The 17,238-nt window shown below is 32.0% G+C and overlaps 1 protein-coding gene across 1 annotated transcript in view; it reads right to left on the bottom strand.

The window, feature by feature from the left end:
• The window catches only part of LOC139526644 (uncharacterized), a 53,257-nt gene that overhangs the window by 11,561 nt on the left and 24,458 nt on the right, over positions 1-17,238 (bottom strand). The window contains exons 3-7 of the mRNA XM_071321805.1: positions 16,766-17,080; positions 16,156-16,207; positions 15,018-15,124; positions 14,211-14,285; positions 8,983-9,195 (exon numbers count right to left, since the gene is read on the bottom strand). Of these exons, the coding sequence (XP_071177906.1) occupies positions 8,983-9,195; positions 14,211-14,285; positions 15,018-15,124; positions 16,156-16,207; positions 16,766-17,080 (762 nt within the window). The remainder of the gene's footprint in view (positions 1-8,982; positions 9,196-14,210; positions 14,286-15,017; positions 15,125-16,155; positions 16,208-16,765; positions 17,081-17,238) is intronic.

Below are 17,238 nucleotides of genomic sequence, written 5' to 3'. Positions count from 1 at the left end.
CATAAAAAAATGAGAGAATAAGACAGAGGAATGAAGGAGTTGTAAGTATAAGCTAGCAAAATAAAACATAAAAAACCCAAACTTTTAATTGATTTGATTTGGTTAAGATGTTACCCTACATTTGAACTAATGACTTTGATGTTTAAAGTTAGTAAAACTTTAATTCATAAAGCTGTCCATGAAATTATTCATGAAGCATTCAGATTAATGATAACATTGCCTCAGCTGAAGATTAGGAAGCTGTGAAGGATGATTGGCCAGAATTGGAAGAGATAGTTGAATCTATAGATGGCACCTCCCAAAGAATAACCAAAATCAGGCATTGTTTTATAGTGGATATTGTCATATACACTGTAATAATACGTAAGTCATAATAGATATATAGGAAAGAAAATAAGATACATCAAATCTGGTTTCCTAGATGACCCAATGCTCGGTAGGTATGGTTGTCCTGCGAGAGAACGTTCTGTGCTGGTGATTCGGTCCTGACGGGTGCTGGTGATCAATGAAAAAATGTAAACAAAGACGAAATGATGATTTTTGACGTTTTCACTCATAAAAAATGGAAGAAAACAGTTGAGATTTTTCAATTTTGTTTCTTATGGGTTCATATGTAAACCATTAAAAAGTTGACCCTTTAAACTGTTTTAGTAAGCGTAACACAAAAATGCTTATTTTCAGAAAATCTAGAACTGAAAAAATAAATCAAAAATGCTCATAGAGTCCGCTTTCTATACCGCAATCCACACGACAAAACTATTTTGTGAAAAAAACATTGCAATTTATTAAAATTTAGCATTTTCTCAATTTATTCATGTCCTGATACTGTGCTGGTGGGTCCTGTCATTGTGCTGGTGGGCCCTGATACGGTGCTGGTGATTTTGGATAAGAAGTTGGTCATATTTGAAACAAATGTTACAAAATCAATAAAATTGGGCAGATAATTGTTGTCAATAGGATCTATGACTCCTATTTTAGCTCTTGTGCATCCATTTGGCTGTTTAATATGTGTTTTCAAATGATCGTAACTTGTATTACATAATTACATAAAAGGGCAACATCTTTCGTCCAATATCAGATAACAATATATTGAGGTAACAAATCACTGAAATTTTGTTGACGTGTTAAAATAATTTTATTATATGAGTCAGCTTGAGGTATCAAATCACTGAAATTATGTTGATGTGTTGCAATGTTTCTGTCATTTGTATAATGCAATGCATTCTGACATCAAAATATTGCTGATTTACTACATGTACTATGCAGTTATATATATATAGGTTTACATAATAAAATGTAAATATGGTCAGTTTTGGTTGATGCATTGATATAATTTTATTATACAAGTCAGCTTGAGGTATCAAATCACTGAAATTTTGTTGCGAGACACTTTTTTGAATAAAAAGAGAACATACTGGCAATCTAGATTGATTGAAATAAACCTGTTCAATAAATGCGTGCAAATGTAATCAAAAGCTGAGTGCAAATGTAAAACATTTTAATTCCCAAATGTGTGCAAACAGAGTGCACCCATTAAATGGAGATGTGGTACTATAGTATATGATTGGTAATGAGACCACTCTCCACAAGAGACCAAAGTAAGTTAACTATTAAAGGCCCCAAGATGAGCATATTATCCTGTCTGAAAACAGGATTCATTACTTTTATTAATTATTTAGTCATGATACAAGATCCTAAGTATTTATTACGTACTTCTGGAATATTTGCTGCTGCACAATAAGGGAGGCAACATATAATGTGCAATGGGGATTTCAAACGAAAACATACCGACAATGCCAGGCAAAATAAAACGAAAAACACCTGAGTTCTTTGAAATGTCAAAATTGCCTTATTTTGAGCAGGTACTTTCTATACTAAGTCCCTGTTTTGAGGAACTTCGTGTAACACAAAGTAGTAGAAGTAGTACCAACATGGTACAATTAAATAGCTGGTGGTATAATTTTATTGTCGATTTCATGTTTTTTAGTAACCAATATATAGATTAATCGTTATAATGGACATGATAAAATAAAATCATATACTGAGAGTTTTGTACTGTGTCATTCAAGGTTTCCCCCCTTTCTTACGATTGTGTTAAGAGGTGTGATACGTACTATATAATTCAGGACTCATAAGAACAATATAAACATCGATCACAGTTTAGGCGAAGAAAATATTTATGAATATAGGAGCAAGAATTACAAACTCCCATGTTTTCAACGCATTTCAACACAGATTATGTGTAATGAGGATAAATGAATCGGGTATTTTCTACATTTTATAACTAAAGAAAATAACAATACATATGTTGTATATCATGTATATAGTTGTCCATTTGTCTATCACAAGTCCTTTCCCGGTTTGTTTTCACATGTAGGCTGAATGCATTACAGATAAAAGTTTGAAAAATTGTTTTATATTATTTCACTCACTCAAGAAATGTTTGACTGCATGCATGAATGAATTTATATTAGATATATATATTTAATCATTTTGGCTTTGACAGAGTTTAAAGTGTATTATTCGCCATAAATACAAATTTTATTGTCATATAATAGCGGTATTTTTAACATCGCCTATAAGAGAAAGAGGGATTTAGCTTGCCATAAAACCAGGTTCAATCCATCATTCTTCAATTGTGAAGATTCACAATATTACTTCCATGAGTCAGTGTAACTCCATTTACCGGTAAATTTCATTTTAACTTCTCTGACAAAAAAAACCCCAAAAAAAACCAACACCTTTCTCAAACATGGATTTTTTTTAACTTTACGAGCTAACAATTTGCCAGAGCAATTCCATGGTTGATTCATATTCACCATTTGGTACATGTATATGTCCGTGTTTAAAGCGATACGTACATGCATGACAAATTATTTTGTTGAATGAAATCATATTCTAATGGGTGCCGTAGGAGAACCACTAGAGTTTTGAGCAAGAATTTCTTGGCATGAAACAGATCGAAATCTCGGGGTTATGGTATTTCATGTATATTTTGAACCCGGTAGCAACCCGGTAACCTTTGCCAAAAAAAAAAGAATGGTAGTTCCACTGCCATATTCGATGTTTATTCTGAGTCAAGTGTCTGTGCGGAAACTTTCAAGTAGACAACATGCATGTGTGTTAAACCATAGCAGGCTTTTCTTATAAAATAACGAGTGTTGCCTGTCCGGTACGAAAAGATCGGTTACTGAGAAAGCAAGTTTTGAATTTTAGTTAGATTGGAAAGCTTAATTCGAGGGTTGAAAATTGTAAGCGCCAAAAAAGAGGTTGGAGTGGTCCACTGGCAATATTTTTATTTCATAAACGGTACATTTGATAGGTTTATATGTTCTTTTATTTGAACTTTTCAATAACTAATGGATGCCGTAGGAGGTCCAACAGAGTTGTGATCAAGGATTACTTGGCAAGACCAAAATATGTTGGTCCGAGAAACGTTAACACTAAAACCTGACCAACCTTGAATTTCTGCTGACCAATGTCCTTACTGAGTGAAAGATACATACATTTTATTAACATCAAACGAAAACTTTGAATGTTGAACGTATAAGGATTATTACTTAAAAAACAATTGAGATTTTTTTCAAAATTTTAGGAAAAAAATTCGAGTTTCAATTTAAAATAATACATCATATCGTACTATAAAGGAACAAAACAATGCGTTTTCAATCTCGACATTTTAAGGGAGAGAAAAAAAAGAAGAAATTGCAAAAATTTACCGGAATATGTTTAGGTTCATTCGTTTTAGTTTTTAACGAAGATGATGTGAAAGCTATTGATTTTTGTGGATCATTCAATTAATTGAATAAAAAAGGATATGTATGAATGTACTGTTGATTGGTGCAGAAAAATAATTATCATTTATATTACGCTGGCCATAAGCATGATTAGTTATTGCACGACGGGATCGTAAACTCGCAAAACAGAGTATACTCGCTTTTCAGAGTTCGCCCTGACCGGTTAACTGTACACCAATATCGCTTTCATTTATTTATGAATATTTTATATGATCTAAGTACTATTCGTTTTTTGCATTGTTTGTCGATTTTTATCTGAAAACCAAGTTTTTTAAATTTACGCTACATTTTAAAACCGATTAGAACTTAATAATAAAAGCAGTGAAACCTATATTGTTGTTTATTAACGGAGGCCAATTCGATCACGCGTGTACCGGCAGACACAGCCTCTACAGAAAGGCAGTCCACGGCTTTATTTATATTACAAGCAAAGTTTTATGCGTACTTTATTTACAAATACATGTATATGTATTTGATCTGTATTGTTTATATGACCATGATCACGGAAGTCTTAATTTTATATATTAATTTGCAATATTGTGATCAAAATTCGTTTTTTAACACAAATAAATAAATTTGTAGTCGTTGCATTATGGGTAATTTCGGATCGTGTAGATAGAATGGGGAATGGTGTATGGTGTAACGTGTAAGGTGTATTGTGCAAAGGTGTAACGTGTATGGTGTAATGGTACAAGGTGTATGGTGTAATAGTGTAATGGTGTATGGTGTTAGTGGGAAGTTTACACCATCCAAGGACTGTAGGATCTAAAATAAGAATAGTTTTATTAAGATATTAAATGCCCCTTACATTGATGCTTCAACAATGATCAAAGCCCATGCCGCATAGACATGTTTGTCAGCGCTCCGCATACCCCTCCCCACTTCCACCCAACCAACCCTCCTCATTTCCTCCTTCATTATTACAGTGGTGTACCAACACAACAATTTATCACATAAAATAATAACACAAAGACACACATTATTGAACAACGAATGCTCGCAGGTACTGAAAGCTAGTTCAAAGCCGCATTTTCAACTAATAGATAAACCATGTTCTCATATACAAAAATCCCAATCGTGTCGATTAAAAAAGTCTCAAAACTTAAGTTCACATTATAATGTTTGATGAAGCAGAACTTTAAAAGTGTGCAGTGAATCTTGTGCTCACAACAGTTATTGTCATAAATATGTTTACATAAGACTTATACAGGAATTAAGAAGGTACCAAGAAGTATTTTACAGTTCAATTTAATGATCATGAATGGAAGGAAATGGTACGGAAGTTTACATAGGACAAAAAGAAATTGATAGTATTTTTTGGCGAAAGACTTAAACGCTTCTTTGCATTATATATAGTACAGCTCTTCTATAAAAGCATGCAAAACAAAACTTTGATTGACTTGCTTGCTATGTTTTCCTGGATGTTTTCAAACAATAGGTAGGCGGAGTTTCAATACATACTGGGATTTGATTGGACAAATACAAACTGACAGGAATTGAAGTTAATGTTTATTGTCCAAACAATTCTAGTATATAATAAACATACTACTTACCTGTAGTTTACAAACAACCAAATAATCATAGCAAGCAATTTGATCAATGGTTTGCTTTGCATATCTTTATAGAAGAGCTGTAAATTCTAAAAAGAAAATTCTTGTTGTCGTAGATGGTTAAATCCTCAACAAAATCTCTATAACTTTTTTGGAACAAATAAAGGTTTTAAATCAAATTTTCGTGGACTTTTCGGCTTCCACCCTGACGAGGCATGTTAGCTGTTCGTATGCTGTTGCACCTGACGCACGGAAATTTTCACATTTCCATCTTCTTTTCTGAAATATTTTACCCAGCTCATACTTGACAGGATTGTTATCCTAGTAAAAGGTGTAACCAATGAATTGAACACAAGTTAAAAATTCCACAATACTATATAATTCTTTTTATGTGTCAATTTGTTCGAAAAAAAATCGAAAAGAAGAGAGTTTTTTTAATGTCATGATTATCTGTCACTTACTAGATCTATGCTTAGCATTTATTTCAGATGACATGGACTCCTCACCTTTCATAACTTTATCCGTATACATATATTAATAGATAAACAAAAGGCTGCAAATGGTATTTTTGTATTTAAAATGATTCGTTGTAACGAAAATATTTGTGGTGAATGGAAACTGTGAGGGTCAAAATCTTAAATTGCTTATAAATGCTGCTGGACCTAGTTTCGTTATCTGATCTGAATTTTCTGAAATGTGCAAGGTAGATAGACATTGGCCTTTTGATTTGTTTTACTCGGTAAGTTTTGCCCTAATTGCTTGAACTTTTGCAATATTAAAGCCGATTTCAATGAGTGTGTAGATAAAGGGAATATCTTTGGTTATCTTGCTTGCTGAACAGAAAAGTCATTGTTAGGTTATGTAAACTACCCTACTTTAAGAGTAGACTGGTCCGATAAATGACACATCTTTCTGTCTGTAGGACCAGGCTACTTCGAAAGGAGGGTAGTACACCTTACCTAACAATGACTTCACGGTTAGTTAACAAGCAAGCTAACCAAAGATATTACCTTTGCCTACATACTCAATGGAATCGGCTGTAACTAAAAACTCGAATACATTTTAACAGAAAGTGGTCATGTTTGTTGATGAATATTGTTTTTCCTAGATTCACTCTTGAAAAATCATTTGGTAACATTTGGTCAAGTAATTTCAGAAAAGATCTTTTTGTAATTGCGGACGTTAAGACAATACATGAACCTAACACGACCCCTCGACACAGGTGAGCATATATATGATCTTGCAAAATGATCGTAATCCCGAAAATCGTAAACATATTTTTCTATCTTAAAAGGGGGCAAGAAGGGTTCCATTAACAGGCAAATAAATAAGATTACAGTTAATTTGAAAAAAAAAAATTAAAAAATAGGGGTATTTTTTCTCTCATAATAACAGTAAACAGATTCACAACAATGTCAATTTCAAGAAAGCAGACAACAGTTAATTAGTCAATAATAGTACAGCATCAATGATCTTGAATAAATGCCACTTTTAACTAAAATATAAAGGCACAGAACCAGGACATAGGAGCACAGAACCAGGACCGTTTTTCTTATCACCAGCACAGCGTCAGGACAATTCCGTTTAACGAACTTGCACGACTTTTGCAATAAAATATTGTTGTAATATACTTTGCATGGTACTTATGACGCATCAGAGAAAAATTAAGCAACAAAACAGTCGTTTTATTGCCGTTCTGATACAATGTAAACAAACCCACCAGCACATAATCAGGACCCACCAGCACCTGACAGGACCAAATCACCAGCACAGAACGTTCTCTCGCAGGACAACCATACCCACCGTGCAATGACTTACACATTGATGGATGCGATCGGTTCACACAAGATATTTCCTGGCGATTGATCCTTACTTCGCGATACCATATATCCATCTGAAAATCATACTGCATCATCATATACTGTAAGGCAGCTACGCAATTAAAATGCAAAAACTCCGCGATCAACGCAATTGTTTCAATGAAAAGATTCGTGCAAGAAGAGTTAATGTAGAACATTCTATAAGACGAATGGACATTTATAAAATAATAGGTTCTCTTAAAATTCGGAATGATATTGCACCTTTGTAGAACTATTTGCAACTCTTTTCATACGATGATACCTACTTCATGAATTATTTATATCATAAATAAATTGCATCAACATCTTAAATTGTATATATCTTGTATTACTGTATTCAATAATGGTTGAATTTAAGTTTGCTTTTTTGATATATTCATGTCAATTGATGAATTGAAGTACCAGGTACCAGACTTGTAATTTGATAGGTCAGACGCGGCTATCGTCTACATAAGACTCATCAGTAAGCTCGGTGAAAAATAGTTAGAAATTCAAACAAGTATAAAGTTGAAAATCATTGAGGACCAATAATTCAAAAAAGCTGTGCCAAAAACGACTTAAGTAATTTATGCCTGGGATAAGAAAATTCTTAGTATTTCGAATAATTCATAATTTTGAAGTAATACTCCATCTAGTGTATTAACATTTCAAACAATACAATTAAGTAAAAGAGTTGAGTTAATTTACATTATAAACATTTATCACTACCTCACAACTATTTTCGGAATCGGTTTCGGTTTCGGTTTCGCTATTGGCTTATTGTGAACATGTCTAATACTGTGAACAACGTCTGATAACTGTTCAATCTTTGATTGTTGACTGCCAATCTTTAAATCTTAACCTTTATTTTCCTTTTATTACCTGTCATGATTTTTCATGTTCCTTAATAGAGGTTGCTGCTCACATAGGCGCATTTTAACAAAGATTCCAAATTCCAAATGGTCAAATTGAAATCCTGTCTGGCAGTGTTACAATACGGTTAAAATACTAAAAATGCTATTATCAACCCTTATAGACAAGACAATACTACCATTCTCCCTTAACGACGAAGACTACGGAGGTTTGTAAACTTTAGAGCTTTAACAGACTGTTATATGTAATTTTCTTTTACATATAACTACACTTGCACAATAGTAAAAGTCTGCTTTATTCATTTTTATGAGAAAATCAAACATGCTGAGAACAGGTAGATCGTTTCAATTTGCAATTTGTTATTGAATAAAGGAAAGGATATTTAATGATGAATGAGCCTTTCATCTATATTTATTGCACCGCTGGTAAATTATCATGTTGCTTATTGGTTAAGCGCCGTCACGTGGTGACCCCCTATGAGACCGTAGGGGGGTAGTAAATTTCAGAGGGGTTCATGACGCGTTAATGGTGACGTCGTCTATTTATGTTGTTGCGTTTCAAAGCTTTGAATTTTCTAATCCCAGAAATAGATGACCTTAGCCGTATTTGGCACAACTTTTTTTGGACTTTTGGGTCCTCAATGCTCTTCAACTTTGTACTTGTTTGGCTTTATACCTTTATTTGATATAGGCGTCACTGATGAGTCTTATGTAGACGAAACGCGCGTCTGCGGTATTAAATTATAATCCTGGTACCTTTGATAACTATCATTGTTTATTTTTTCAACAAAACGCAGCAGAAAAGTCCTGCGTGCGATAAATTTGTTACACGGTTTACTACTGACCCGTATGAATCCATAGAGGGTCAGTAGCGAACCGTATAACTTTTAATATGTGCAGTTATCAATAACAATATGTAACTCACCATTATAGATGCTCCATGTGAGATCACTTTCTTTAATATGACATATTCTATTTATATCAATTCCATCAGTGCTCTCTACGTCTTTAATTGTTTGATTCAGTAATCTTCGTACAAGACAAGTCTTTCCGACACCATTTTTTCCAATAACATGAATTCTAACATATTTCCTGATCTCTTCTCCAAAAAGTATTGTTTCTTTCAAACTTGATATTTCTATCAAATTACAAATGTTAGAGATTAAACAAATATTTATGTTAGCTTTAAAATTGTAGTTTTTCTAAATGTGATAGATAGTTTAACAGAGGATAAAACACATCTAGCATTAATTCTATAGGTTGAACCAAATTTTACAACTTTATCAATAGTATCAAAACCTTTAAATGAACGAAGCGGATTATGTAAAATGTGAAGAGTCAAAAATTAATTTTATGGGTCAATAAATTCAAAAATAAATGATTGCCATTCATTATAAATAAATTTCTATCAAAAGTAAGACTCAAAGAACGTTTTATATTATTTATATTAACAAAAACAACGTAGACACATGTTGTCGTATGAATACACAACGTCAGAGTGGGCGTGTCGCCATAAAAATTGACAACATTGAAAATAAAACTAATACTTTAAACCAATCAGAAGACAGTAAATACACCAAATTTATTTATTATTAAATGTTGGAAATTAACTGGTGGAGGTCTAACAAAACAACCAGAAACATTTACAGATATAAGAAAACAAATATTATGGAACAATAAATTTATTAAATTTGAAAATAAAGCTATATTTTTAAAAGAATGGATTAAAAGCGATCTTATTTAATATGTAAATGATATCATAGATGAAAAGACTGTATTTCTCAAGACATCATTTTAAATAAACTAATTCATAATTCAAACTGGATAGCTGAAATTAATTTAGTTAAGAAATCTATACCAAAAGACTGGGCAGCAATTTTAAAATCGGAAAATTCTATAAAAAGTATTGTATATATAAAAAGAAACCAATTTATATTGGATGGTTTACCTACAAAATTAGAAGAATTAATAAATAAACTTTTATATAAGTCTCTGATAAAGAAAAAAAATTGAACCAGCTATTGGACCCAAAAAATGGTTGCGTATATTTGATATAGATGATGTGTTATATCAAAACTATGCATATAAATTTTTTATTCAGATATTTAAAAGAAAAGAAACTTAGAATTTGTAGATGGAAATTACTACAACATGTTCTACCTACATAGAAACTTTTATGCAGTTGGAAAATTGTAAACAATAGTTCTTGTAATTTTTGCACACAAGAAGATGATTATGATTACTTCTTTATACTGTGTCCGTATTTAAAACTTTTTTGGAATAAAATAAAAGAAGTTTTAGAGAACAGTAAAATAACTTTTAAGATAAAACTAAAACTCTTAGTATTTGGATATAAAACTCCCGAAGAAGAATATTTTGACTTAAACTATTTTTTAACAATTGTGGGCTTTTCAATTTACAAAGCCTACTACATATCTGATCAAAAGACAAAACATGTCAACGTTTTCTCAATTTTTCTCAATGAGTTCAATAGAAGAGTATGTTTGAAAATTAAAAGTAATGTTTTAGCAACTATTAGAAAACATATGAATAGTCATATTAAGTGATTAAGTGATATTATTTAATATATATATATGATGTAAAAAATGTAATATGTATTTTACAACTAATCTCTACCCTGAGGGATTTAACAGGGAACAGTAGGAGGAGCTTGGACCCCTGAATGATATTGTAACAAGCCAATAATTTAAATAAATATTTATTTATGTTGTTAAAAAAAAATATGTATATAATTTTAACACCTTAATGAATCCTCATCATTTTAACAGCCATTTATTAAAAGACTATTTGCTTTGAAGATAACTCGGAGTTCGGTATTGAGTTTTTTTTTTTTTTTAACATTTTCATAAATTAAGGATAAATATATTTGACATTGAGTTGGATTGTCAGAAAAAAAAATTCCAGTCAAACTTGTATCCTTTCCATCTCACTTCTATTATCAGAAGAGTCTTTTATAAGAAAACAAAATGTAAAGTAAAATGTGCATATCGAAGAGGAAAACTGTATAGATACTCAAAGACAGAAAATTTTCATTCCATTTTTTCTAGGAGTTATGATTATTTGAATGCAGCTTGTTTTATCCCAACTACCTTGAAACCATACTAAAGAAATTGTTGAAACTTTAAAGATAACTAGAACACACCCGCGAAATCGCGGGCATTCAGAGCGTTGTAGAAAGTATGTAAAGTGTTGAAGGAAGAATTTTGTAAAATATTTAAGACTTGAGAATTTTAGGAAAAGTATCAAAAGTCATAGGTACTTGGGGACAGGGAAAACATTTTTGTATCCCTCCTCCTATTTCCAAAATTCCCAATTTTTAGTTTTCTATTTATTTCATTATGAACATACATTTAGTATATTATGAACATTCAAGGCAGGAGCCTGTAATTCTGTGGTTGTCGTTTGTTTATGTGTTATATATTTGTTTTTTGTACACACATAAGGCCGTTAGTTTTCTCATTTGAATTGTTTTACATTGTCATTTCGTGATCTTTTATATCTGACTATGGGTATTGACTTTGCTCATTGTTGAAGGCCGTAAGGTGACCTATAGTTGTTAATTTCGATGTCATTTTGGTCTCTTATGGAGAGCTGTCTCATTGATAATCATACCACAACTTTTTTTTTGTAATCAATGAATTTATGCAAAGGATTTAAAGACTGGAGAATTTCAGAAAAGGTATCAAAAGTCATAGGTACTTTGGGACAGGACAATTGTTTTTCTAGCCCGGCTCCTCCTTTTCCCCCCAAAAAATGTTCTCTATTAATTTTAATAACACATGAATAATTTTAGCGCTTAACTGTATATTATGAACATTCATAAAGGGGGGTGGTGGTGTCGTAGGGTTCCTGATCCCGATATCCCGGGCTTACATGTACAAACATGAAATCCCGATGTCCCGAATTTAATAAGAATTAAATATCCCGTCATCCCGAAATTCCGATCTTAAAAGCACCCGATCCCGACGTCCCGAAAAGGTCTTGCCCCCCTCTCATTCATTACTATAAAGTCTATTTTGTTTTTACTTTTAATTCTCAGTTTAATAATCGATCCACGGCGGTAATTGATATATTATACAGACCATCTCTATCTAATTAACTCTGTGACCGCCGTGGATAGTTAACTTGAAAATGATATCAGACAGAAAATACTCTTTATTCGTAGTATATGTATGTTCAAGGTATACAGAAAAACGCAAACCGGAAGTCTAATATGACTTGAAATTTCGTCCAATGACAGAAACATATCCGGACGCCTTTTTCTCGTTTTTCGCCCAAAATAACTCAATCTGAATAACCATATGAATGGATGACAAATACGACTATCCACTGTACCTATAGGACATAGATGCATGATGATTGATTTATTATGGAAGGAAGAGAAGCGACACCCAAAATGAGGTTTTCTCGTTTAATAGTATAGATAAGGAAATAAAATGTAGATGAACTTATCATCAAGAAATCTTTATTAATTGACCTTTGTGAAAATCAGTCATTGAACTTAGAAGCGGGTGATATTTTGTTTGCCTAGTAACCGTTTTGGCGCGTGGGTTGTTTCAGCGAGCTCACAACGATTCCTTTTTTTTCTATATTTTTTTAATTACACTTAACTTTTCGAAATATTTTTAATGGTTTCTGTCAAGTTAAAACTGTCTTATTTTGCGATGTGATTCTGAGAGAAAGGGGAATTTGATGGAAATTATGATATCCATCACTTGTCAACTGGCAACTCTTTGAATGTTAAGTTGTCGTCTATTTGTGTAGTTCGTACGTGTTTCTCGTTTTGATATATATAAGGTTTTATAAAAGGTTTTCAAGGTCATTTACTTTCCATTTTGATAGAAATGCACGCCATGTGCCCATCCTTCAACAAAGGACAACCAATTCAACTTCTTCAGACACCATATTTTCGCATTGAAATTTGTGTGTACACGTGTCCCTTATATTATCTTTTGAAGATTCAAATAAAATAGAATATAGTTAACTGAACGTTTTATTTGAGAAATAAGGTAATGTTTCTTTCCCACAATGTTAGAACTGAAGCTCTGACTACCATCCAACAGTAGTTTGACCAAGTGCTAGACAAATAATTCTATATAATATGTACACTAGTAGTTTGGAAAAGGATTTACAAAATGTACTATCTTTAATAGTAACGTTCAAAACTCAAACATTGAAAATCAACGGTTGAAAAAGTAGTGAAGCGTGTGACCTAAAATATCTTAAATGGACAGTTAATCTCAGCTAAGGTCATATTGTCCACAAGCAGTTGAATTCTTAGTTGATAGATAAATTGAAGAATTGTATATCAACGGAGAATTGAAAGTATGTTTTTATAAATTATGTCAGTACCAAACAACTAACTACCTAGCTGATAATACCATCAGCACTGACAGTTAAACCCAAAGATGTTTGATTCAAGTTTCTTTATTATTTCCTGTTTTCTTAAAATTGTTAACGGGGAATGATATTAGAGTAGCTCTCATGAACTGGTGAAAACCACAGACTAAAGATCTACCAGCAGTTGGTATGACCCAGAATGAACTTAACACTCAATATGTTTTGTGCATCCGAATCGCTTTTGTAGATTTACGTTGAATATGATAGGTAAAACCAAAATCGATGCAAGCCAACAAGCTATTCGACCAACAAAATATGACCATTATTTCCATTTTACATGTTTATGGTTACATATAACTTTATCAGAGGAAAATGATAATGTTTTCTTAGTACATTTTGCATTTTCATATCGGGGAATGACAGGAAATGTAAGATATAAATCATTTATGAAACGATGCACTGACTACTGTATACTGAGCTAATGAACTTCCGACACCAAAAGTGCTAAAATATGGAAATAAAATGCTACTTATTATAAAATTTGAATAACAAAAAGCATATCTAAATATTTATAATTTTTCTGAGACGTTTTAAGTATATATGTTGTAAACTGTTAATAAATTTACGTTACACAAAATAAGTCCGTCGTTTGTAAGTTTTGAAAATAAACGACTAAGACCGCCAGTCTTATGAAAGGATAAATATTCATGAAAGAAGTTAATAATAGCACATGATCAAGAACAATATATGTTCAATTTTGTGAAGTTACAAAGATCTGGATTCAACACTTACCATGAGGTTTTAACTTTACCCTATCTTCAGACTTCGCCTTTCTACATTTATGACACAGACGCTTTCTTCCAATACCTAGTATATGAATGTAATAGGCATGGAATAAATTATATTACAATAATGTTTTCACATATATAAAAAGCTTTTTTGTTATTACTCAAATCATTTTACATCATGTCCATTTAAGAAGATACACTTATTAAAAAAGGGAGTCGAAGTGGTAAACTCTAAGTCATTCCCGCGTAAGTTTAGCAGTTGCCATCCTGAGTTTGTTGACCATTATTAAATAGCTATTACAACGATGACAAATGATGTTCAAATTTTCACACGGACGATCGATCCTATCTTCTTCAACGATTGTGACAAAACCCAATTTGAACCCAAATGTTGCAATAACTGACACATGATCTTCCTTTCCTTCCAAAGCAAAATAAATTTCACTTCGAATCTGGAATGATTCGTGTTGCTTATTTTATCGATTTTTATATAGGTTGTTATAAACTGATGTTTCTGGAGTTTTTCTTGAGCTTTTGTCATAGCGGTGACAGTTTCTGTTGACTGTTCTTTTTATGTCGGCCATTTTTGAATATAATTTTGTACTTCAATATAACACAATCTTTTCTAAACTGTACATATTTTACTACTATTGCACTTCAAAAAGCTTTCATTTAAAAAATCCATTAATAAATGTATTAGAAATACCGTTACATTCAATTAGTATGTTTTTACAAAACAAAACACTTTTGTAATCATCCTTTTTAATGTCTTTACTAACTAATATTGTTTGGTTTAACCATTTAAACTCACAATGTGTGGCACATATTCCTCCGTTGCTGTTATTTCTGTGTTTCCAACAATAAACAAGGAAAACAAGAACTGCCACTACTACTAGAAATCCGACTATGATACCAGCACTGAAATCAATCGAAATTGTGGTTATACCATTATGTGAAAATATCTCAATAATATGCTAATTTGTACTTGATACCTTTGCTTATTTCTACATGAATACAAAAAAAAAAGTCATCTCCACTTATCCTTCTCCTACATATTGCATAGATTATTTTGGTGACTTAGAATAGATGATCTAAAAAAATCTGAGCAATTCATGTCCATGGTTACCTTAAGTGGTGTGTCTGCAACAATTGAAATTGTAGAATTGTTTGGTCTTCAAAAGCAAAAATATATCATGTTCGACCTGTTTTTATTTTCACCAACAAGTTTAACATTAAACGTACAATCACACATGATGGTGCTGCTATAATTTATTCTTTTATTTAAAGGGATTCACTTTAATTAATGCCGAGCAACTTTCTGGATTTGCTAAAACCACAAAATAAATGTAAACCAGGGATGATAAACACTTGAAAATGTTAGGGCTTACATGACCAAAAGATAAAAAAAAAAACGATTTTGTATAATTCTAATGAAATTGATGAATGTCTATCTTTAATTGTATAATGTTTGTCATACGAATGTTTAACCTCCGTGAAAGACTACAAGTTGAGATACTAATCTATCAATTAGATAATAAACTCATCATAGATACCAGGACTAAATTTAGTATATACGCCAGACGCACGTTTCGTCTACAAAAGACTCATCAGTGACGCTCGAATCCTAAAAAGTTAAAAAGGCCAAATAAAGTACGAAGTTGAAGAGCATTGAGGACCAAAATTCCTAAAAAAGTTTTGCCAAATACAGTTAAGGTAATCTATGCCTGAGGTAGAAAATCCTTAGTATTTCAAAAAAATAAAGAAATACAGCGATATGTTCGGTGGTTGCATTGTATTTGTTAACTTAGAGTCTTTTGTAAAAATGTCACATTTCTAATAGAACAATGTTCAGATGTAGTTTGACGAGCGCTTCTTAAATTATTTGGGAATTACAGATAGCCAGCAAGTTGGTTCAAATTAATTATGAATAAATTATATCTCTTACTTACATTTCTCCTTTAGCTAATTTACTTGTAGCATTCAGTTGATTAAGACGTCTATCTGAAATTGACAAAAGGTATCATATAAATATAAATATTAAATGATATTCTATTATAATGGTAATTATAATGAATAGCGTGTATATGCTTATCCCTTATTGCGGTGGTATGTACGCAAAAACAATGAAAAACACACGCTAACCTAAACTAGTTCTTTTTTGAAATGATGCTTTGGATTTGATTAAAAATGTATTTACCTTTTTTTTTAAAACCTATCCCAATATTTTGCCAGAAGGTAAATATTTAATATAAACGTCCTGAAAGTGTTGTGAGGCGATTAATGCATTTTATTCTTGACAATTTTCTATGTAGTATTCCCGTGGTCCCGATTGTGGCAATGTAGTAGCAATCTATTCCGTGTTGAATACCTTACTTTGACCTATAATGGTTTACTTTTATAAATTTTGACTATGATGGTGAGTTTTTTCATTGGCACTTATCATGATCATACCACATTTCTCTGTATCTATTTAACTATTGTTATGAGTCAAAGCCTATGACAAAACTTGTTTGCACACATTATATAGTTTTCTCCCCAAAACCTGTGAAAGATACTTACACATGAAAACATCCTCTTTTTGTAGAAATTTTATTTCACCTAACGTTACGCCATACAAACAGGAATATGAAACATTAAGATCGTCTTTAGTTAAGTTTTGTATAACTAAAGTGTATCCTTCCTTCAAAGTCTTTCCATCATACTTTTTATTAGCTCGTCCTGTTTTGACATCGATATACAGTGTTCGTTGAACAGGAGTCCACCTATCCCACCCGGAATCTTTGGGACAACAGTTTGGCACATGGCAAAATAGTGTCACATTTTGTCCATAGTCTGTAACCTTTCCAATAACTGTCCACTTCAAAACACCTGAAACTGTTGAATATGTTTCATTTTTTAGATAAGGGGTCAATTTACATTTATACATATTACAGATACACATAATAGACGCATTAATGTTTGGTTGATGTCATACAGACATAAGCATTGCGCTGAATCTATACATCTATAGAGTTGACATTTTATTCTATTTA

The sequence above is a fragment of the Mytilus edulis genome, chromosome 6 (assembly GCF_963676685.1).
Source record: "Mytilus edulis chromosome 6, xbMytEdul2.2, whole genome shotgun sequence".
Lineage (NCBI taxonomy): Eukaryota > Metazoa > Mollusca > Bivalvia > Mytilida > Mytilidae > Mytilus > Mytilus edulis.
This window is presented reverse-complemented; position numbering and strand designations above follow the sequence as displayed.